Here is a 25,010-nt window from a genome sequence, read left to right on the forward strand (position 1 = left end):
AGTTCCAGTTGAAAAGGAAAGTGAAAGTAAAGAGGGAAGTTCTGCTCCAGCCGGTAAAATTGTTGAATGGTAGGTGAATGTGGAAAGATGACTCCGAGCTTCAAAAACTTATCAATGGAGAAGAAAACTAAACTCCAGTATGATTCGATGTTGTGAGTTAATGGGCGAGAAGAACAACGTTGCTGTTAAACGAGGGTAAATTTGAACTCATGCACTTTGGGAAAGACAATGTACTCAAACAAGCATATTCCCTTCCTTCAAGAGAACTCATGGTATCCACTATCCAAAGCTTAGGAGTTGACAACAATCTCAGCTGGTGTGCTCACTTCAACAAGAAAGTCGATGTGGCTCCTCAGTTCTCAGAACTTTCCGGTCCAGAGAGCCAAATGTCATCATTTTCCTTTGCTGATCCTTTGTTCGGCCACATCTAGAATATTGCTGACCCTAATGATCTGTTTAAAAAGGAGTGTCAAACAGATCCACCGACGCAACTTACTAACGTTAGAATTAGATAAGTTCAGAATGTCCACAAGAAACGTTGTGGAAGACCATGTATGTCGATGAGCCCTACAAAACAAGAAAGGGTACTAGAAATTTATTTCCAGAGTTCAAGAAAAATTGTGAATCAAACATATCTTGAGACAGGAACTTCTAATATCAAGCATTGCATTGTGAAGTACTGTCATTGGAAAAGTTACATTCTAAGAATTGTCCATGCTCTCAATGAAGATCATCAGAACCGAAGATTGGAGCTTCGCGAGTGGTACTTAACAAAATGTGTAAATGATGCATACTTCCCAACAAATGTTGTATGCTGTGTTGAGGTTACAATTGAATTAAATGGTTCAATTCGCAGCCAGAATTTTATCTAGTGGGAATCTGAGAATCAGCATATTATAGAGGAACATCATGTTAATGTACCAAAAGTTGCAGTGTAGGCGGCTATACTGTGGCTTGTTCCATTTAGTCGAATTTGGTACAACAACCTATTATGCCAAGCAATCAAAAGAGGACTTTGAAGATATGGAGTTTTATTTCCAGCAAGATGAGGTACACCTCCAGTACGATAGCAATGCAAAGGCCTATCTTGATGAGATTTTTCCAATCGGACGAAGAGGTTCAGTAGAACACCTCTGGCATTCAACGAACCTCACACCATTATATTTTTATGAAGATGTCTAAAAGATAAAATTTACGGTACAAAACCGGCTATAATCGACGAATGAAGACAACCATTGAACGAAAATGTGTACATATATCAAACGAAAGGTTTATGTTTTGATGTTTTAGATCCCATTGCTCCTATCATTAGCTGAGCCTGGAGCAGAAGGGTCATTAGTATGGAACTAGGTGTTCATGAAAAATTAATTCTGTCTGGAGGCTCTATTAAATTTTAAAAATAAAGTGTATTTACATAATGTTTTATAATCAATGTGTGTCTATATTTTTGGGACACTCTGTGCATCCAGACACGTTTTGTTTTCTTTCTCTCCTTTGTTTCCCTCTTACCATGTTTTTTCTCCTTACTCTTTTCTGTAGAAGATCATGGGCTTCGAATATCAACAAATTCTTCCAGTTTTTTGAGCGTCAAACTAATACACATTGTATGTTTTCGTATTTTGTTTTTTTTTGTTGTACAATTTTGAACCATATATATATATATATATATATATATATATATATATATATATATACATATACAAACACACCCACACCCACATATTGATATTATCTTATCTTAACGATTTTGGTATCTGTATTATTGTCTACAATGCTTTCATGCAAACGCGCTAAGTCATGCATGCTCTTTTGTGTGGATGTTGTGTTTAAGTATCTCACTTTGTGTCTGATCTTTTTATCTGATGCGACTTTATTTGTATTTTTACTTTGTTTATTTTCTCTCCCATTATTTTATATACTAATCAAGTATTGGATTCAACTCAATCAATTACATCCTCTCCACATTCTTTTCTTCTCGAAAATATTTTTGTCGAATGTATCAACGTTAGCAACCATTTTAATTCATTTTTTTTTAGTGTAGCGAGCTAACAAAATCGTTAGAGTGTCGTAAAAATTGTCTAACAGAATGTATTTTAGCTCTTTACTAAGGTCGATTTCCCAAATATCCTGCCTTGTGTCTATGTTAGCTCTCATTATGCTCTTAACTGTTGCCTCACCTTTATCCAGTTCTGTTGACCGTAAAAAAAAAGAAACGGTTATGTTCAATTGGAACTTGTGATGGGTTGGATGCGAACAACAAACAAAGGTTGGTGAAAACAAGTGAATCTATAGAAATCAGAGAAGTGAACGTCGGAACTTCTTCCAGCTGTACTGAACTTGCGAGAAATAATAACCAAATGTTCTGCCTCAAATCACACATTGTTTTTTTTTTAACGAATAAATTAGATGATGTAGTCTTAGATTTTTTATATGTTTGGGGAAAGGATCGAACAGTTAGCTGAAAACACCCTTCCTTTATACAACTACAGACACACACACACACACACACACACACGCACGCACACACACACACACACACACACACACACACACACACACACACACACACACACACACACACACACACACACACACATGCATACTCGATGTAAAGCTATTCGCACCTGAATCCGAAAAAAAAAAAAGAAAAGCGAGAAAAACAACTATAATATCTTTGAGAATTCTCTCCACTACAAAACAAAACAAAATAATATAAAGACGGAAAAAAACTAGAAAAATACAAAACAAAAACAAAAAGATCTGATAACTCAGCAGCCAATAGGATAGTCAATCAATACTCCTTGAACCAACCATACATACATACATACATACATACATACACACACACACACACACACACACACACACACACACACACACACACACACACACACACACACACATATATTGATGAGATATGCAGAAACTGAGAAGTCCATAGCAACCAAGCCTTCAACCATTGTCCTCATATAAAAAGGAGTTCGATTCATAAAACTACAAAAATTATACATATATAGCCAAACTATTCACCCAGAAGAAGAGGAACAGCAAAGATAAAATTTAGGAAAAATAAATTTAAAAACTCGCTTTTGAATCGCAATTTTGAGTTGCAAGTTGCAGGAAATAAAATTACAAATTCAGATTTTGTTTCAAAAGATACGGAAAAAACCCAAGACAAGAACGAAACCAGAGAAATATCTTTTATTAAAAAAAATGGCACTTCATAGATTGTGTTTCCTGGCGATTATATTGATCTCTGTATTGGTAAGTTTAAGTAAAAATTGTTATATTTCATGTTTGCTCGATTGATTCTTACGTATTTTTGTGGTAGAAGGTGATTTGATTTTAAAACTTTGTTTTGTTAAACTGCATGACTTTTTACTTCTATTCACTGAACACGTACATAACTTGCCTCTCTCTTTCTCATATATATGATTATATATATATATATATATATATATATATATATATATATATATATATATATATATATATATATATATATATATATATATATATATATATATATATATATATGTGTGTGTGTGTGTGTGTGTGTGTGTGTGTGTGTACATGTGCGTGTATTTATATATATGTGTGTATGGTATAAAATGGTATGTATGTATATATCAGGTCATCCCATAAGTTCTGTCCGAATTTTGAATAAAGAGAACAAGTGATCAAATGTTATATTTCATTGAAATTTAATCGTCAATGCATCATCTATTTACAAGTTTTTTTAATCCCATCAATGTAAAACTCTTTTGGTTTCAAAGCGAAGAACTCTGAAATGTCAGTTTCGACCTCCTCCTGGCTTGCGAAAGTTATGTCCTCCAAATGATTCTGTAAACTATGAAACAAATGGTAGTCTGAAGGAGCAAGGTCGGGAGAATAAGGGGGATGAGGAATTTTTTCCAAACCAAGCTCTTCGATCTTCTGTGATGTGATCTTTGCAGTGTAGGGTCACGCATTGTCCTGATGAAATATCACTCCTTTTCGATTCACTAAAGCGGGTCTTTTTTTTTTTTTTTCAAAGCTTGGTTCAAACGCTCTAATTGCTGACAGTAGATTTGAGCATTGATTGTTGCATTAGGTGGTAACAATTCAAAGTGAATTACTCCTTTGCAATCCCACCAGATAGAGAGAAGAACCTGTTTCCCATGAAGTTCCCTTCTCGGTTGTGGTTGAGCTTTTTCCCTTTTACAAAGTCACTGTTTACGATGTTTAACATTTCGATAGATGATCCATTTTTCGTCACCAGTCACAACTCTATCCAAAAGGTGAAATGAGTTCGCGAGAATGGATAGAAGAGCAGATGTCAACTCGAGATTTGCGGCTGTTTTCGGACAATTCCTGAGGCACCCATTTTCCAAGTTTAGGAACCTTACCAAGTTGTTGAAGATGACGATGAACAGTTGTATGGTTTGAACTAAGCTTTATTGCCAATTCTTCAACTGATAATGCAGGATTTTCTCCAAGTAATGCCTCAAGGAGCTTATCATCAAACTCAACTAGACGTCCTGTTCGATCTTCATCTTCAAGGCTGAAATCTCCACTTCTGAATTTTGCAAACCATCTTCAGCAAGTTCTTTCATTCAAGCATTCTTTCCCATAAACTGAGTGTATGTTTCGAGTCGCTTCGGCTGCAGAGTTTCCTTTTTTTGTATTCATAAAGCATTATGTGCCTCAAATGCTCTTTGGATACTTCTATGTTAGAAAGGGTTTTAATCAAAGAAATTTTAATTCTGTAAAATAATATTTAATTAGTTTAAATGTACACAAATGCATAAAAATAATTTTAAATTCCATTAGACATTCTAAAATACTATTAAATTTCATTCAATTTTAAAAAAGGTAAAATCGGACAGAACTTATGGGATGACTTGATATATCACTAGGGGTCTGTCTCTCAACCCCGGTGGTTTTACTGCGCTCCCTGACACCAACCCAGGGTATTTCTGCATTCCCACGCTTAGATGATTTGTCATCATATTTGCTAGTTAAGCCATAGCTAGGACCCTGATAGGTGCTGCTACTCCGTGATAGAATACACTCCTCAAAACTTTGGAACTCCCGAACCAGAGCCCCGCTATCGGATACTCTGATGTAAAACCTGCGGTTTCACCTGATTACTGTTCATCTCGCTTCAGCCTGTCACTGGGTACTAATCACAGAAACTCAGATCGTAGTACACCTGTTGTCCAAGCGTTTATCACTACAATTCAATGACGTACAGATGTCTCTTTATGGTGATCTCATTTGTCAATCAATCTACTGAAAGTCCTATGGCAATGGAAGAGTGACGTGCTGATCTAATCAATTGAAAGCGCATAATAAATTACAGCTTTCGCCCGTTATGTATGCTTGAAACCACGCAGAACTGAAATGGGACTGAATAGTCATCTGAAAGGTTATGGACGGCAAGTCAGAAATGCCATTGACAATAAGGAAGGGCATCTGTGAAGATGGAGTGATCACCACACACACACACACACACACACACACACACACACACACACACACACACACGCACACGAACGCACGCACGCACACACACACACACACACACACACACACACACACACACACAGAGGGTGCGATGGATAAATTGTCGCCATTTTATATTTTTAATTTCGCGCATGCGCGTTGTTTTTGATTTTGTCGACTACACAGTATAGTAGGGTCAGTTGGGCATCGTCTGTGAGAAAAACAGCACCATGACGCAATTCACTCTGCCAGAATTTTAAAAACGATATGCTCTACCCAGGGACTTGTGAGTATCTGAGCTACTTATCAGGCAGGTATTGCATGAAGACATTCGGTATTCCTCATACAAGATGAGAAAGGGCGAATTTTTATCTCAAGCTATCAAAGATAAGAGGAAAGACCGCGTTACGAAGCTTTTCAACAAACTCAAGCATTCCCTCCAACCGAACATGATTTGGTTTTTCTCAGACGAGAAAAATTTCTGCCAGATCAGACAGTGAACACGCAGAACAACCGTTGGCTTGCCGTGTCCCCAAAACATGTACTGAGAGATATAAAAATCAATCATCTGGTCAATATCATGAATGCGAAAGAAATAATTGAATAACTGCAAACCTGCTTTTGGGCCACCCTATATATATATATATATATATATATATATATATATATATATATATATATATATATATATATATATATATATATATATATATATATATATATATATATATATATATATATATGTATATATATATATATATATATATATATATATGTATATATATATATATATATATATATATATATATATATGCATACATGCATACATATATACACAAAGTACGGATAAAACTGCGTCTAATGACGTAATGTAATAGGCATATACATTATGCTCGTGTTGGTTTGCAACTGAACCTCGTAACTTAAACTGCGACTAAAACAAAAGTGGTGTTGTAGAAGCTGCCGAGCAGGAATGGCTATAAGTGGTTCATTATTGAGTTGGAAGATATATATTAGAAAGTAAGAATGAACAGGAAAATCACGTGGTTTCACTTTGGTGCATAATTGTAGAGTTGTTATAATGGAGTTGTTGGAGTAAAAGGTATCATATAGATAAGAGAATAAGAATTTGTGATACTAAATGTTTTGGCTGTTCATTCTTTCTAATATAGTCGAAATCACGTGATTTGGTGGTCTCAGCGCTGGAGATAGCGGGGATTTATCTTCCTGCTGGTGATATAAACAAGTGGGCATTTTGTTCCAAAAGCCAATATGAGAGTTTTTCTCATGGCATCTACCTCTCGATATTAACACTGCCTCTGTCGCTAAAATATACATATTACATAAACGTAAGATAAACGCTTATGTATTTGTTTTGCAAGACTCCAGATGTGAAATCGTGTGTTGAAACAGATATTGTCATATTTGGAGATGGAAATTTTTTTTTTTCCAAATAACCATACCCAGCATAAACTCATTCTTCACTTCAGCTTTATTATTATTATTCCTATTTTAGTGTCCTTTGTCTGAAATCTTTCGCCACACATCCTGTGATCTCTTCAGCGACTCTCCATCCCACGTGTTTCCTCCTGTTCTGTTTAGCCCATTCTGTCTTTCTGTGGTGTGTACCTGTACATGCGTTTGTATCTGTAAATGTGTGTGTTTAGTATGTGGGTTGTGTGTGCGTGTATATGGGTTTGCTAACAACATTGTACCCGAGTCTTTTACTTTTTAAGTTTTTATTTTTTATTCGTTTATTTACTTGTTTCTTTATTTTTTTCTCATTTCGTCTTAAATATATAGGTGTCGTGTGTGTGTATGTGTGTGTGTGTATGAGTTTATGTATTATACTGTTTGCATTTCTTTCTTTTTTCTTGTGCCATTCTGTCTTTTATCGTCATGCTGCGCAGTGTAGTGGAGGTAGTGTTATTGTTTCATCCATGCTTTCTGTTGAGACTAGGTCTAGCTATAACTATGTGGATGGTCTCTGTGATCTGTTTCAGTGTCGTGTCTGTTATATATTCTTTTATTCTTTTACTTGTTTCAGTCATTTGACTGCGGCCATGCTGGAGCACCGCCTTTAGTCGAATCAAATCGACCCCAGGACTTATTCTTTGTAAGCCTAGTACTTATTCTATCGGTCTCTTTTTGCCGAACCGCTAAGTTACGGGGACCTAAGCACACCAGCATCGGTTGTCAAGCGATGTTGGTGGGGACGAACACAGATACACAACATATACACACATACATATACATATATACACATATACGACGGGCTTCTTTCAGTTTCCGTCTACCAAATCCACTCACAAGGCTTTGGTCGGCCCGAGGCTATAGTAGAAGACACTTGCCCAAGGTGCCACGCAGTGGGACTGAACACAGAACCATGTGGTTCGTAAGCAAGCTACTTACCACACAGCCACTCCTACGTCTTGTTGATAATATTTGTTGATAATATTTTAACATCTATGTTGTTAATGGAGCCTCTATGTTCTAATTGAGCATGTTGGCAGAGCACTGACAAGTATTTCTCTTGCTTGATCTCCCGCCAGTGTACGCCCATCCACTCCCCTATACTACGTGCTGTCTCTCTACTGTGTGTGGTCTTGTTTCTGCACCATCCCTCAGTACACAGCAATCTTACAGTTAACCTGTGGGTTCATCCTATGTACTATATAGTTGTTATCCGTATATAACATGAATGGAACAATAGCCCACATCAACAAAACTACGCAACATGACAACGAAAGATTGACTGAGAGAAGAAAAAATTAGTGACAATTATATTTTTCCTTTATGATCTTATTATGCCTTGTTGTTTATGTGGATTTTTAATATACACATTAGTATTTCATTAAATCAGCCATAGATTTATATTGTAAATATATATACTGACAGATCGATTTAGCCAAACCATCAAGCGACTGAACAGTCATTGTTGACGAGTCTACGACTGACAGACGAAACTATTCTAGTCCAGTGATCCTAGATTCGCTCATGGGGCAGTATCTCCTCTGTCAGTATATATATATATTGTGCGCTTCTAACAACATTAAGAGTTTGAACTATTATTTCTTGCAATATAGGTACTTCAGCTCCCTCAGTTGCAATTAGTGACGATTAAAGTTTTCCTTTATGGTCTTATATTACGCCTAGCTGTTTATATTAATTCTTAATACACACTCACACACACAGACACAGAGACACAGACACACAGAGATACAGACACACACAGACACACACACAGACACACACACACACACACACACAGACACACAGACACACACACACACACACACACACACACACACACACACACATCTGTCTGTGTAGTTAAGTATATAGACACTCTGGCGTATATGACCGTCTTATCTATCAATGCCCATTTTGTCTTCTCCACTTAACAAATTGCACAGACACACACACACACGGGTTGTTATCTTTACAATGTATCCTAATTCTTTCACATCCTCACCTCATTCCTTACCCCAAGTGGTCAATCAGGCTAAAGCTTTCGTCTAGAAAAGTTTTTAATGACCCTCATAAGCACTTTTATATTCGTTCTCCTTCTCTTTGCGTTCTTTCTTTTCTCTTTCTCTTTCTTTCATTGTTTCTGATCCTGCATATGTTATTCCATCTGTATCTCTTAGGACATGTGTTTGTATGTACGTATGCCATTGTCAGTTTTATTTCAAGATTTCTTGCCTATAGAGAAAGAGCCGGTTTCTAACCTAGATACAAGACCCCTTCATTGGAATTTCACCTCAACAGGGTGTTACATATCCCAGGACCCAAATAATTACAGGTATAAACTTGAACTTGTAATCTGGATAGAGTAACTGCAGATTTCTCAATATGTTAGCATCCGCTGAACAGCTAATTTCCACAACTGTACACAGTTTCTCTTCTCTATCCCAAATCATTATATCAGGTCTGTTGTGTTTACATTTTATTGAGGTCTTCACTAGGACTCCTTTTTATTATGAGTGGTTTTGGATTCTACCATACTGTGGGTTCTTATTTCTTTGTCCTCGGGGTTATCCTTCCGACGGATTTCATTATAGAGTGTCCTAGCTATAACATCATGCCTCATCGGTAGATAATACCGTGATGACATTTTCAGACAGCTGCTTATGATGTGGGTGTTATCTTTAGTGTTTACTCCACAAAGTCTGCATCAGTTATCAAATTTTACTGCTTTTCCTGCATATCTATCCCTTTTGTATATCAGGTACTTGGTCGATATTTCCTGTTCGTGGATTGCAAATGCATACCCTTCAAAGTGAGAAGTAGTGATCCGGCTATATGTATGTATGTATGTATGTATGTATGTGTGACACATATATACATATATATATATATATATATATATATATATATATATATATATTTATATAAAGGGCATTATTACAGAAAAATAATAACGCCACACAGTGGACTTCTCAAAATAGCCACATTTAGTACCTAATGCGAGGAAAAACAACCAACAGAAGACGACCAACTTTAAGTTGGTCGTCTTCTGTTGGTTGTTTTTCCTCGCATTAGGTACTAAATGTGGTTATTTTGAGAAGTCCACTGTGTGGCGTTATTATTTTTCTGTAATAATGCCCTTTATATAAATATAAACGAATAATTATATTCTTGGGAATAGAAATTTCCCTTATGAATTTTTTTACACACTGGCTTCTTGATAAAATTCTTGTAAAAGAGTTTTATCCCTTTTTGAATTTATTTATCATATATATGTATATATATATAAGTATAGTCGTCATTAAAGTGATTGAGGGTGTTAGTCAGCACCACCACTGCTAGAAATAAGAGTCAAAACAACTCTTAGCCACGTGAGAGCTCTTTTCTATCGACTGACAAGGGAGACAAGCTCCCTACGGCAAGCAAGATAGAATCATATCAACGTTGATTTCAGATTTGATTAATCTTCATGGTGCTGACTCACACTCTCAGTCACTTTAGTGACGACTGTACTTGTTGCCTTTCGGTTGTAAATTACGAATAGCCACCTTAATAATTTATAATTCTCACTTCATCATTTTCGAAAGCCGTCAATGTTTCATATGGTGTTCTCTGTAAGACTGACAAGGTGAGTTAAGTCTTTAACCGTCGGCGACGGAGTAATAGGTCATTGATGAAGATTAATCAAATCTGAAATCAGCGTTTTAGCCCTACTTTAATATAAATGATGTATCTAATGTAACAAAATAATGCTCCCAGGCTTTAGATAAACATTACCCTAAATCTAGCCCATATCAAGGGAACTTCAATAGACACACTGTCAAATCATCCTACTCTAACATGACTAATACTGTATATATAATATATCTAGATTTAATTATCGAAAACTAAGATATCTAGCTTCTAGTAATCAAACACATGATAATACATTCAATACAGCAATTAATACTAACGTAACTCATCCATCTATAATATCTAATCTAAATAATGATTATACTTAGGCTTCCAATTCCAGTAATAATAATGTCAATGTTAATGATTTAGCTGACCATATTATATAATAATTATGATAATAATAATAATAATAATAATAATAATAATAATAATAATAATAAGAAGAAGAAGAAGAAGAAAAAGAAGAAGAACAACAACAACAGCAGCAGCAGCAGTAACAACAACATCAACAACAACAACAACAACAACAACAATAATAATAATAATAATAACATTGTTTTGTCTTTGTATAAAAAGATGGGCTACAGCAAATATTCTGCTTAATTGCCCGGATGCAGTACCAGGCAATGGTTCACATGGTTTCTGATCTTAATTGATTGGAAGTGTTATCATGTACATTGTTTTGTCTTGGTATAAAAGATGGGCTACAGCAAATATTCTGCTTAATACCACAATTTTGCCTGTCAGTTATTTGACCTTAACCAGTTGAGCATGTCCCTTGGTGGCTGACGATGTGGGCATCTCTGATCATGAGCAGAAGTAGTGGGGGAGCATCATAGCCAAGTGTTGAGAGGAATTCTTTGGGGTTTGAATAATTCACCTTTGGAAACATAGGTGTTTTGCTCAACATCCTTAAACAAAACTTATTCAGGGACCTTTTGAGCAGGATGGGCTACTCGACTTGAAGAAAATTCTAACTGGGCCCCCACCTGCGAGGTTATGCGCTGCTTATCTTGATATGAGATCACTACGTCGCGCACATATGGTTGTGATGCATGTGCCTGGTGTACCCTTATCAGACGTGTAGTCATGATGGGTATACTGGGCTTCGTATATTTTACCCAGGTGTTACTTTGATGGCATGCACTGCTCTCTCACTCTCACTCAATAATAATAGAAAAAGCTAAGCGCATGAAAACCCGTGCTAAAACTGCTGCCTTAGATATTCTGACTGATAACTGGCAAGAAAAACCTCTCAATGGCAAATACCCAAAGAGAGCGAATAATGTCGATGTTGACAAAACCCTTACCCATCAATGGCTAATGGCTTCTGGCTTAAAATCAGAAACAGAAAGATCAATGCTTACTTACAAAGAACTACCAGGCCAACATATTAAAGTACAGCAGCTCCCCAGTATGTCGTGCATGTCAACAACAAAACGAGATCATTGATCATGCTGTCTCCATGTGCAGTTTTCTTGCGCCTACAGAGTATCTCAACAGGCATGATAGAGCTGCACAATATTTTCACTGGGTAATTTGCAAAAACCTGGATTTGCCCTATGATAGAAACTGGTGGGAACACAAACCAGCCCCACTGCTTGAAAATGATCACATCTCCCTCCTCTGGAACTTCACTATTCAAACTGACAGAAAGATAGATGGAAATAGGCCAGACATCATATTAAATGACTTCAGACAAAAATCACGCCTCCTCATTGATATGATTTTTCCCAATCGATATAAACGTATCTGTCAAGATCTACCAAAAACTGAGCAAGTATAAAGATCTTGAAATAGAAATTAGCAAAATGTGGAACCTGAAGATTAAAACAATACCTGTTGTCATAGGTGCCCTAAGAATGATAGCAAAAGGGGCTGATTGCTACCTAGCTCAGATACCAGGAAACCCCCAAATGGCAGAAATTCAAAAGATAGTGCTCACGAGAACTGCCCATATCCTACGTAAAATACTGTCTATGTAATCTCAAATTTTAAAACAAACTCACAATTCTCTTATGTTTTCTTAAACATTCTCTAGAACAACACTTTGTACAAAACCAAATATATGGTACCCTAGGCATAACACCTACATGAACTTCTAACTTGTTGTCTCTTGAGGTCTCTGGGTGAGACTTGGATCCAACTTGTACAAATGCAAAGCAAAAGTCAAACATAAAATAATAATAATAATTAATAATAATAACAACAACAACAACAACAACAACAACAACAACAACAACAACAACAACAACAACAATAATAATAATAATAATAATAATAATAATAATAATAATAACAAGAAGTGCGGAGTAATCTACATGGTGCTGCTGCTGCTGCTAATAATGATAAATGCGGCCCCTGTATGAAGATTAGTGGTAAAAAAAAAACATAAAAAAAAAGATTAATGAAAATTTAATAATAATTTAACTTTACTTAAAAAGAAAAGAAAATTTCAAACAGTACACCGAATCGCTTGTCCAATGGTTATACTGGAAGCGCGCCTGTCAGGAACCTGTCAGTCTGACGGCGAAAAATTTTCAAATAGCAGAATATCTTCTCCGAATACGAACCTGGAGGGTTACTTAAACGGTATTTGTCCCAAATTAAGCCCCCAAAGTTCACCACCACAACAACCACAAAATCAAAAATGTAAAAGAACTAAATGGAACCGGGAAGAATATAAAGAAGTAATATACGCTTATTACTTTGCATTAAGTAGGCCAACCCAAGAGAAACACACCGCAAACTCCTACAGAATTTGGAGGAGCCGGAATCCTGCAAGCAGACCAAATCTAGATGAAAACAGATTAGCAAATGTTAGAAGAGATATCTTCAGAAATACCAGACTCACAGATGCAGAATTAACCTCTATTAAAAAACTGGTAGAGAATGACCTAAATATAAGCCAGGAAAGAAATAACGAAGCAGAGGAGAGGAATGCAGGACCACAAGAATTGACTGAAAGGCGACCATCTGCCGAAACCACTCAAGAGCCTGAAGAAAAAGGAGAATATAATGACCCTAGGAAAAACAGCCAAGAAAATGATGTCGAAACAGAATTTGAAGACCACATATTTGCTGAACAACATAGAAAATCGATCATTGAAATGAAGCAGGAAGTTCTGAATGAGCTTGCAGTTGTAGGGCATACAAATATGAATGATAGGGAACCACTCCATAAACTCTCAAATGCACACCAACATAAAGCGCAAATAAGAATTGGCAACTGCGTTACACAAGAAATCATACAACTAAAACCCGATTTTAATAAGTTAAATGAAATTATTTACTCTGTTGCTAAAGTAATCGAAAGACGCTGTTTAACATGTTTGTGTACTACCTATAAGATTTTGACATCTATTCTAGTGGAGAAAACATATACGTGTATGGAAGAGAATAACCTCTTTCCCACTGAACAAAAATGATGCAGACGAGGCTCATATGGATGCAAAGATCAGCTCTTAATTAATCGCATGATCCTTGAGAACTGCCATAACAAGCGCAGAAATCTCAGCTCTTCATGGATTGATTATAAAAAAGCCTTTGATAGCATACCATATTCGTGGATTCTGAAATCGCTGGACATTTTCAAAATTTCTCCTGTGATTTCAGATTTTTTAAAGTATATATCACTATGGAACACGAAGCTGCAATTATATCATTCTAATGGAGTATTGCGCTCAAACAATATTAGCATAAACTGTGGGATTTTCCTAGGTGACTCACTTTCACCACTAATTTTTTGCATGGCACTAATACCACTCTCAAGTGAACTGAATAGAACAGGGTATGGCTATAAAATTGACAACAGGGAAATAAGCCATCTATTTTATATGGATGATTTAAAACTATATGGCAAAGATGATAAAGAGCTTGAAGGACTACTACATACTGTGAAAGGATTCAGTGATGCTATCGGGATGGAGTTTCGCCTTGAAAAGTGTGCCTTAGATGTCGAAACAGTAATAAAGGAACTTGAGCAGGAACAAACCTATAAATACCTAGGAATAAATGAAGGCTCTGGTATCCAGCATGCAATCATGAAAGAGAAGGTTAGGAAGGAGTGTTATAGAAGAGTTCGAGCAGTTCTGAAGTCCGAGCTGAATGCATACAGTAAGGTGTTAGCCATAAATTCCTTAGCAGTCCCAGTTGTTCTTTATAGCTTCAATGTGCTTAACTGGAATACCAGTGAAATAATGAAAATTGATAGAAAAATCCGCAAGTTACTGACTTATATAATACGATGCACCATCCAAAGGCAGACGTGGATCGCCTTTACCTTCCCAGAGCTCAGGGAGGTCGAGGCTTGTTCCAGCTTGAACTTACGTACAAAACCACCACAATCGGAATGGCCAAATACCTTGAAACAACCAACGATTGGATGCTAAAACTTGTTGAAAAACATGAAAGACCGAAAAAACTTCACTCTATTCTGAAAGCGAGCAAAAAATTCGCTACTGATCTCTTAGATACCCACCAGCTCGATCAGGTTGAAGGAAATGCGCCAACTGCTGCTGCAAAGAAAATAAAATTAATTGCAAAGACAAAAGCACATGAAAAATTAGCTTGCAGATGGGAACAGAAACCTCTGCATGACAAGTATGTGGCCCAGAAACACACGCATCAATGGTTACGAAGCTCATGGCTAAAAGCAGAGAGGGAAGATTTCATATTAACTGCTCAAGACCTAAACTTATTAACCCGGAACTACCAAGCCAATGTGATAAAAAATAGAGCTGACCCAAAATACCGATTCTGTAACGATGCGATTGAAACTATAGACCACCTAATCTCAGGGTGTAGAGTCTTAGCACCTGTAGAATATAAAGCAAGACATGACAGAGTCGGCCAGTATTTATACTGGACAATATGTCGGCATTATAAAATCAAAACCGCTGACAAATGGTATAAAGACCATCCTGAAGCTGTGACTGAGGGAGAAAATGTATCGATTCTCTGGGACTTCCCCGTATATACCGACAAACCTATAAAAGCTAATAAACCGGATATTATTACAATAGATCAGACAAAAAAGAAGTGTTTATTAATTGACATGAGTATTCCTTGTGATTATAATATAGCGGTGAAAGAATTTGACAAGATCAGTAAATATAAAGACTTGCTAATAGAAATTGAAAAAATGTGGCACCTCAAGGCGACTACCGTAACAGTGATTGTAGGATCTCTAGGAATGATAAAAAAAGGTACTGAAACCTATTTGAAAATGATACCAGGCTTACCATCCCTACAGGAAGTGAAAAAAATCGTGTTAACTGGAACGACTCATGTACTGAGAAGAGCATTATCGCTGTGAAAACAACATCCATTCTTGAATTTATTTATTAAGTTTTTTTAAATACATATTTCTCCTGTGGATTTGCGTGTGTAAACTGGGAATGCATACAATGAGCTTCTCTGCTCTAGGTGTACGGAAAACACTCGGCAAGAAAAAAAAACATAATAATAATTGCGAGGAATGTAACGTGTTTCCTGAAGAGAAGCATGGTGGGATGGAAGACTGAACTGACATCTTACAGAGAAAGCTTGGGCACTCTGGGTATCAACAGAGGGATTTTCCAGGGTGACAGCCTATCTCCGTTGCTTTTCGTTCTCTGCATGACACCTCTGACCTTGGCACTCAGGAAATGAACCTGGGGTATCAACTAAAGGTAAAATCCCAAACAATCAACCACCTCCTCTTCATGGATGATTTGAAACTGTATGGCAAAGATGGAACACTAGTGAATTCCTTGGTGAACACGGTCCACTGTTTTAGTACTGATATTAGAATGGAATTTGGACTCAAGAAGTGCGGAGTAATCTACCTAAAAAGAGGCAAGGTACAGTCCCTAGCAGGGATAGAATCACCGAAGAGAGACTTGATTAAACAAATTGAAACGGATGGATACAAATACCTTGGTGTACTAGAGTCCAATGAGATAATGAAAGAACAACTGAGGATGGAGTATTTCCGAAGACTGAGGTTGATGTTGCGCTTAAAATTAACTGGATGGAATAAAATCCAAGCAGTTAATACGTGAGCGATAACATCACTTCGGTATGGAGCGGGAATTATAAAATGGCAAAAAAGAGAAATGAAGAAAATGGAAACCAAGACTAGAAAAATGTTGACAGTACACGGAGCCTTCCACCCTACGAGTGACACCAATAGGCTGTACTTGTCCAGAAGAAAGGGTGGGCGAAGTTTGATCAGTTGCCAGAACTGTATCGAAGCAGAGAGAAACAGCCTAGGGTGGTATATAAGAAATGCCGTGGAGCCACTGTTGAAACACACGAAGAACGCCGGTGTCATCAAAACTGAATATTGTGTACCTAAAGAAAAATTTAAACAAGAAATAAACGAAAAAAAAAAAAAAGCATTGGAAGGAAAAAATGTACGGTCAGTTTGCAAGACATGTGAACGCCAAGACAGATACAGAGGACCGGTGGCTATGGATGAAGAGGAGGGACCTGAAGATAGAGACAGAAGCACTTATATGCGCAGCTCAGGAACAACTGCTAAAGACCAATTATATGAAATGCAAAATTGACAACACTACCGATAGTGACAAATGCAGAACGTGTGGTGAGAGGGGTGAAACGGTATGGCAGAACGTTAGCGAATGCCTGAAATTGGCACAATGCGAATACAAACGACACCATGACAATGTGGCAAGAACGATACATTGGGAGCTCTGTGGAAATCACGGCCTACAAAGAGCAAAGACGTGGTATGAGCAAACCTCAGAAGGAGTCACCGAAAATGAGAACTGCAAAATCCTGTGGGATGTAATGATCCAGTGCGATCACCTGACCGGACATAGGAAACCGGACATTGTTGTGGTGAATAAAATAGCAAGAACGTGCATGATAATCGACATAGTATGCCCCGGTGACAACAGGATCAATGTGAAAGAAGAAAAATAAACAGCTATGACGATTTAAAGTGGGAAATACGAAGGTTGTTGTCAATGAATAGAGTAGACGTGATAACAATAGCAATTGGTGCACTTGGAGATATCATTACTCAACTACCAACATGGCTGAAAAGATCGGTGCAAGTGTGAAGGTAGAGCACCTACAAAAACCAGCATTGCTTGGAACTGCAAAATTCTTCTCAGGGTTCTTGAAACACGACCAGTAAACAAGTGTCACCTTAGTCTGGTGGCTGTGGACAGCTGATACTGTCCATCATACCCAGCAAAATAAAGCTGTGAGTTTTCATATAATAATAATAATAATAATAATAATAATAATAATAATAATAATAATAATAATAATAATAATAATAATTTTACATTTTGTAACTGTTGTGATGAAGGTAAATGCCCTATTAATATCCAGTGTCTTAGGAAAAATATCGTACATAAATGTTCAATTATGGCTCTTGATAATGAACATGTATACATTGGTACATCTTCTTCACCATTTAAATTAAATAGAATAATCACTTATCTACATTTTGATATAAATAAAAGACTTATTATACATCCCCAGCAAATTTTGTACATTGATTAATAGATAATAATATTGAATATGAAATTTATTGGTCAATTCTAGATTGCGCACAACCTTATAATTATATTAATATTTAGCAGAGGTAATAGAGTGATTCAAGGTCTGGTGCCAACGTACTAAATTCTCGGACTCTGAGTCACTCTGTTACTTCTGCTAAATAGTAATAAAAAATTACATATACTAATTTTTTGAGTTTTGTTTTTCCTGTTTGCATCAACATGCATATACGCGCGCACACACACACACACACACACACACACACACACACACACACACACACACACACACACACACACACACTAGTAGAGACCCGATGTTGCTCGGGAATGAAATTGTTCCTTACATATTGGAAGAAAAAGACAAAATATGTTATATAAAAATTTGTTATTGTAAATTCAATTTATTCTTCAATTGGGAAATCAATTCTGAATTCATAATACAACAACCATAATAATAATAATAATAATAATAATAATAATAATAATAATAATAATAATAATAATAATAATAATAAAGCCATAACTGAAGACAACCGTAGAAAGAAGAAAGGCCTCAGTATGGCCTGGGTGGACTACCAAAAGGCTTTCAACAGTGTTCCCCACATGTGGATTCTGGAAACACTAGCCATAAACAAGGTAGCACCAATTATAATAAAATACATAAGGCACTCAATGAACAAATGGCAGACAGTGCTACAGCTCCAAACAAAAGAAGGACTTGTGAAAACGAAAGCCATCCCCATTAGAAGAGGAATATTCCAGGGAGACACGCTCTCTCCACTCCTGTTCTGCCTGACACTCACACCTTTAACTGAATTGCTAAATAGAACTGGATGCGGTTACAAATGCTATGGGAAAACAGTCAGCCACCTTTTATATATGGATGACCTAAAATTATACGCTAAAAATGATAAAGAGCTGGAAACACTACTACAGACAGTACACGGCTTTACCAAGGAAATAGATATGAAATTCGGATTAGAAAAATGTGCCAAAGCAACCCTGAAAAGAGGAAAATTAGTTAAAAGTAGCAACATCACACTAGATAAAGCCAATGAAATAAGAGAACTAGACGAAAGCCAACCATACAAATATTTAGGAGTCAATGAAGTAGATATGATACAACATACACAAATGAAAGAAAAAATAAAGAAAGAGTACTATAGACGAGTTTATCAATACTAAAAACAGAGCTCAATGCTAAAAACAAGATAATGGGTATCAACACTTTAGCTGTGCCAGTTATAAGCTACAGCTACAATATCCTTAACTGGACACTAAACGAACTATGTAAAATAGACAGGAAAACAAGAAAAATAATGACAGGATATAGGATGCACCACCCAAAATCTGACATAGAAAGGCTATATATACAACGCACAGAAGGTGGCAGGGGTCTTATACAGCTGGAAAAACTATTATAAAATAACCATCATAGGACTGCAAAAATACCTACTCCAGAAGCAAGGAAAACTAATACAAATAGCCACAAAACACGAGCAAAACAAAAAACTGTTTTCAGTATTTAAGGAAGCTGACAAATACAAACAAGAAATCATACTACCTAACAAATACGAAGAAGAAGAAGAAGAAGAAACAACAAAAGCTATAAAACAAATGAAATCCAAACTAAAACTAGAACAGCAACGGACCATGATAAAACGATGGCAAGAAAAGCCCCTACATGGTAAATACTGGGCTAAACTAAATACAAAAGAAATAGACAGAGAAAAATCCCAGCAATGGTTGAGAAGCTCAGGACTCAAAGCAGAGACTGAAGGATTTTTAATTGCTGCACAAGACCAAAGCCTCCCCACCAGAAATTACCAAAAACATATAATGAAAAGAAACATAACAAATAACTGTAGAATATGTGGAGATGGACAAGAAACAATAAATCATATTATCTCTGGCTGCCCAGTCCTGGCTAAGAAGGAATATATTCACAGACACGACAGAGCTGGAACCTATATACACTGGAAGCTATGCCAACACTATGGAATAACAACAGAAAAAAGATGGTATAAACACACGCCAGAAAAGGTCACAGAAAACGAGAAAGCAACCATACTCTGGGATATGCCAATACATACAGATAGAGAAATTAAGGCAAATAGACCAGATATAGTTGTCAAAGATCATGAAGAAAAAAAATGCTTTCCCGGTAGTGAAGTGAAAGCACGTTATAAAAATAAAACTTCTGAACAATAATAATAATAATAATGATAAACGAAAAATTTGATCATATGCACAGAAGTTTAGTTTCATGTTCATTCACAAATGCAGCCAAGTCTGTGATGTCATAATTTGTCTCCCTTGCTATGTCTCTTGAAGTTAAATGACTAATTTGACGGTTTGTTTTTGGCAGTCCAGAGTCAGACTCTTGAAAACTTTTGCCTCACATGACCAAAACTTGATCCTTGATCCAAAACTTGAAGCACAATCAGTGCTTCATTAAAGATTGTTTCAGAGAACTGAATATTGATATCTGGGTTTGCCTGTTGAACTGCATACTTTAAGTCCTCAGCCATCTCCTCACAATGTTTCATCCAAAGCTGCAGGGGACTGCCAAGTTGACACATGTTCAGTATAATTGCAAACTGTGTTTCCTGAGAGAATCTGATACTGATGCTTCAGTCAATGCAAGGTCCCAATGCTCATCATTTTCTGAAAAACCTTGTTGATAGCATCCTTTCCCATAAGTTTCACACACTCGACCATTTACCTTCCTAGAAACTTGGAATGATTTAGGACCGCATAACTTCATGCAAAAGGAGCCGTAAGTTGTAGCGTTCTGCTTGGCTTGGGGGTACACTGCGATCTCTTGCAAGAGCGTCAGCCCGTTTCCTCTTGTGTCATTTATTGTTTCTCCAGGTGTATTACTTTGGTAATTGTGGTAAAGGAGTTTTTTGCATTTTCATCTACTTGATACAACTTTAAAAAAGCTGTAAGCTTAGTTTCTTTTGAGGAAAGTGCTTGTTGCAAGGCTGTTTGTTTTGTAAAGATAACCCTGTGGCCATTTTCTAAGTGGACACTCAGAAGAATGATGGCTGGGTGCCTCTCATGAACGGGAAAATTAAAGATGCGCCAAAAGGTCTCATTGGTACTGATATATCTTCCTCTGTCATAAATTCTCGTCATTTATCTGTTGACTGCCATTCTGCATTAGAGTGTATGTTGCAGCATCTAAACCTTTGCTTATATATTTGCAAACATTCTTAATAGAGTTAACAGAGTTGCAGAATTCAACATTGATTCTAGCTACCTGTACTCGTCTTTGCTTCATTGTAGAATATGATCATCAACATCTACCCCGACTCTTCTCTACAAGAGGAGTCGGGGTACGCACTATGCACTACGCACGTACGCACTACGCACGTACGCACTACGCGCGCGCGCACGCACACACACACACACACAGAGTATGAAACAACTGATGAAATAGAGTGTGTATGTGTGTGTGTGTGAGAGAGAGAAGGGGTGTGTTGTCATGTATACGTACATACATAAATAAATATGCATACATCTTTTTTGTATGTATGTATGTGTGTGTGTGTGCACGTGAGAGAGAGTGAGTGTCACTTAGACATCACTTTCTCTGTCTGTCTTTGTCTCTCTCTCACACATACGCACACATACATACAAAAAATGTATACATATGTATTTATGTACGTATACATGACAACGCAGCCCTTGACTGACTTTTTCTCTCTATCTCTCTCTTTCTCTCTCAAACATGCACACATACATAAATGTATACAAACGTACATACAAAAACACACGTGTACGTGTGTGACTGACTTGTGTGTGTGTGCGAGAAAGATAGTGAGAAAACAATGAATGAAATAAATATGAAATGAAGAAATCGTATAAATAAAAGCTCTTGTACTAAATATTTAAACTTGTGAACTTAGTAGATATTTCTTTCAGTAATTTATCGTAGTTGTTTGCAAAAAGCGAATTAAAACTTGAAATGAAAACATTAAAATAATGAGTGAGAGGTTTTGCAAATGAAAACGGAAAATTTCGCCGTTGCTATGTCAATACCGGAAGCTGACACTGAGAAACCTTTTTAAAGTAGTGAATCATATATAGAAAACAATATTATTTAGAAATAATACATTTCTAAATCTCTCAGAGAGACTTAAGCAGTAGTGGTGCGATAAAGTAGTTGTATACTGCCAACTTAACGTGACAGTCCCAATAAGGGAATATACTACTGCTATTTAGCCCTAGGAAGCTGGACCGCTTCCTGTCGGCCTTGACACATTTCCTGTGTCCTTATGTTTGCGAGGGGGAGACAAAATCCTCCACCCAGCCCAGCCTACATTCAGGGACATGTTTTTGAGTTTTTGCTCGTCATCAGCCTGAAGTAGCATGACTAACTGGCTGAAGAAGCTTGTCAACCCTTCGCAAACATATACTATTTCAGTGAAACACATTCACTGATTACAAAAATTAGAAATAATACATTTCTAAACCTCTCAGAGAGACTTAAGCAGTAGTGATGCGATAAAGTAGTTGTATACTCAATAAAAAAATAAACTGATGACCCTATTAAGTATCCGAGGTCAAATTATTCACTCATCCCAAAAATGGAAGCATCCGTTTCTGCGTGAAGAGCGAATACACACACAGATGTCTATTTTATATAAGAAGAGACACACACACACACACACACACACACACACACACACACACACACACACACACAAACACACACATTTGTGTATGGGTGTATGTATCTATATGTATATGTATAATAATAATAATATTAGGGATAAAAATCCAAATTTACAGGTAAAAACTCAATTTAAATTCAATTTATTAAAAATTAAAATTAAATTAAGTTTCACAGTATAATATATATATATATATAGTTTTAGGGAAAAGAACCAAGGTTCATGAACTCATCGATGAACATCCACTGTCACATATAGAAAAATTAATAAGTAAAAGCACAATAAATAAGTATAATATAATACAAAGTAAATATCATAAGATAATGATAATAAAACGACTACACGTGTTCCATAACCAATTTTCAAATAGAAAGAATATTTAAATCGATTAAAACTATCGAAAATCAATTTTATTAAAAAATATAGCTAATCTTCAGGTCAAAATACAACAATGATAATAATAAAAGAATAAATAACAAATGAATGTATATAAAATACTTATCATATTAAGATATATATATATGGGTGCGTATATTTGTGTGTAATCCTCTTTTACAGGTACTAACAGATGGCAAATGTAAGTTCATTTTTCAATTATATCCTCGTTTTTTAAAAAAGGAACATTCACCTTGTCCTGCTTTTATGTTCTGGAAGCAAACTAATAAACTCTGATGCTTATTCTATCGGTCTTCATTTGCTGAAGTGCCTAGTTACAGCGACGCAAATAAACCAGCGTCAGACGTCGAGCGATGGCTGGGGGTGAACACAAAGACAAATACATGCACTTATAGATACATGCATATTATTCTTCTATTAATCCCGTTGTGCTAAATAGTGCACTTATATTTGCTAGGAAAAATTCTAACCTCAATTGAAGAGAAATTAAGTTACTTTGGAAGCAAGGAAGTCCCTTATTTGATTTGATAACAAGTATTGGGCCATAAAAAATATTAATGATTATTTTGATTCCGCCCAGGTTACAGACTTAGTAGGTATATACATATTATATCATTTTCATAATGAATTTGCAGACATTAAAGGTGTACTCTATAGAAATGATGCACTATTTTTGATTAATAGTCAATCCAATAGAAAACTGAATCTATATAAGAAAAAGATTCTATAGTTTGTTTTTAAAAGATTTAGTTTATCTACCTCTATAGAAAGTGAACATGATTCAGATAATTACCTGGATGTTAATCCGAACCTTGTTACTGGCCTATACAATCCACACACACACACACATACACATACATATATGATATTTTTGTATATATATATGCGGTATTATTATACCTTCTTGTATCCTTTAAGATTTTTTCATAACGTAGGAAATCTTTTTACGTAAGTTTATCTGTTATAGAACCAATTATCTCATTTTTTGCCTTTAATCTCTGGTTTTCAGTCAAGAGAAAATGTGTACCCCTTTCTCGTATAAAATCTGAATTTAATTATAGGTTCATTGTTGAATGGTTTTATCAGTACCACATTAGCAGTTTGCTAGGTTGAAGTATTAAGAAGCTTCTATTTTATGTAAAAGTACTCTACCTTTTTAGGGCTTAAATTAGTTTATATATCCTTCTTCTCTTACTAGCTCCTTATATCCATTTCTAAATTTTACTATTTATTATAGAGAATTTAATAATATATAAATTTTGCTAAATTTTGGATATACATTTTCCCGCTGTACCCTTAATGTTCATTTAAATCTCATTGTGACCTCCTTTGTTTTCTAATTTAGGCTCCTCTCAACTGATAATAATAAAATAGTTTACGTCACCCATACCCTCCCTCTTTCTGGGCATATACCACTATCTTACTGACATCTTCTGAGATTTGTTCCTTTATGTAGTCATAGCAAATTTATAGCCATAGTAAATTAGGGGTTTGGGAGAGTATCTGACATTAATTACTTTATCAATGTTTGCTTGGTTCCATTACTGGCTGCAAATTTTTAATTATAAAATAGCTCCGAGGTCACAGAAACACTTGTCGAACTCGCAACGCTCTCTCCTCTCAACTTCTTTGAGTGCATACAATTTAAGTAAGGTTGCTCTCTGTCTCTCTGTCTCTCTCTCTTTCCCGCTCTCTCCTCTCTCTCTCTATATATATTTACTTGATTGTTTATCAACTAAAAATTTTGAGTCTGCCTTCTCTTTTTACATGTATAATTGTA

The 25,010-nt window shown here is 36.1% G+C and overlaps 1 protein-coding gene and 1 long non-coding RNA gene across 2 annotated transcripts in view; one reads left to right on the forward strand and one right to left on the reverse strand.

The window, feature by feature from the left end:
- Window positions 1-2,046: 2,046 nt before the first annotated feature.
- Window positions 2,047-25,010, forward strand: part of LOC106880439 (uncharacterized) — a 47,503-nt gene continuing 24,539 nt past the window's right edge. The window contains exons 1-2 of the mRNA XM_089362611.1: window positions 2,047-3,264; window positions 23,393-23,411. Coding sequence (XP_089218737.1) covers window positions 3,214-3,264; window positions 23,393-23,411 — 70 coding nt within the window. The 5' untranslated portion in view covers window positions 2,047-3,213. The remainder of the gene's footprint in view (window positions 3,265-23,392; window positions 23,412-25,010) is intronic.
- Window positions 3,661-25,010, reverse strand: part of LOC106880440 (uncharacterized) — a 34,749-nt gene continuing 13,399 nt past the window's right edge. The window contains exon 4 of the long non-coding RNA XR_016244271.1: window positions 3,661-4,707. This is a non-coding gene — a long non-coding RNA (uncharacterized LOC106880440). The remainder of the gene's footprint in view (window positions 4,708-25,010) is intronic.

Source organism: Octopus bimaculoides, chromosome 14, assembly GCF_046866305.1.
Source record: "Octopus bimaculoides isolate indiv1 chromosome 14, ASM4686630v1, whole genome shotgun sequence".
NCBI lineage: Eukaryota > Metazoa > Mollusca > Cephalopoda > Octopoda > Octopodidae > Octopus > Octopus bimaculoides.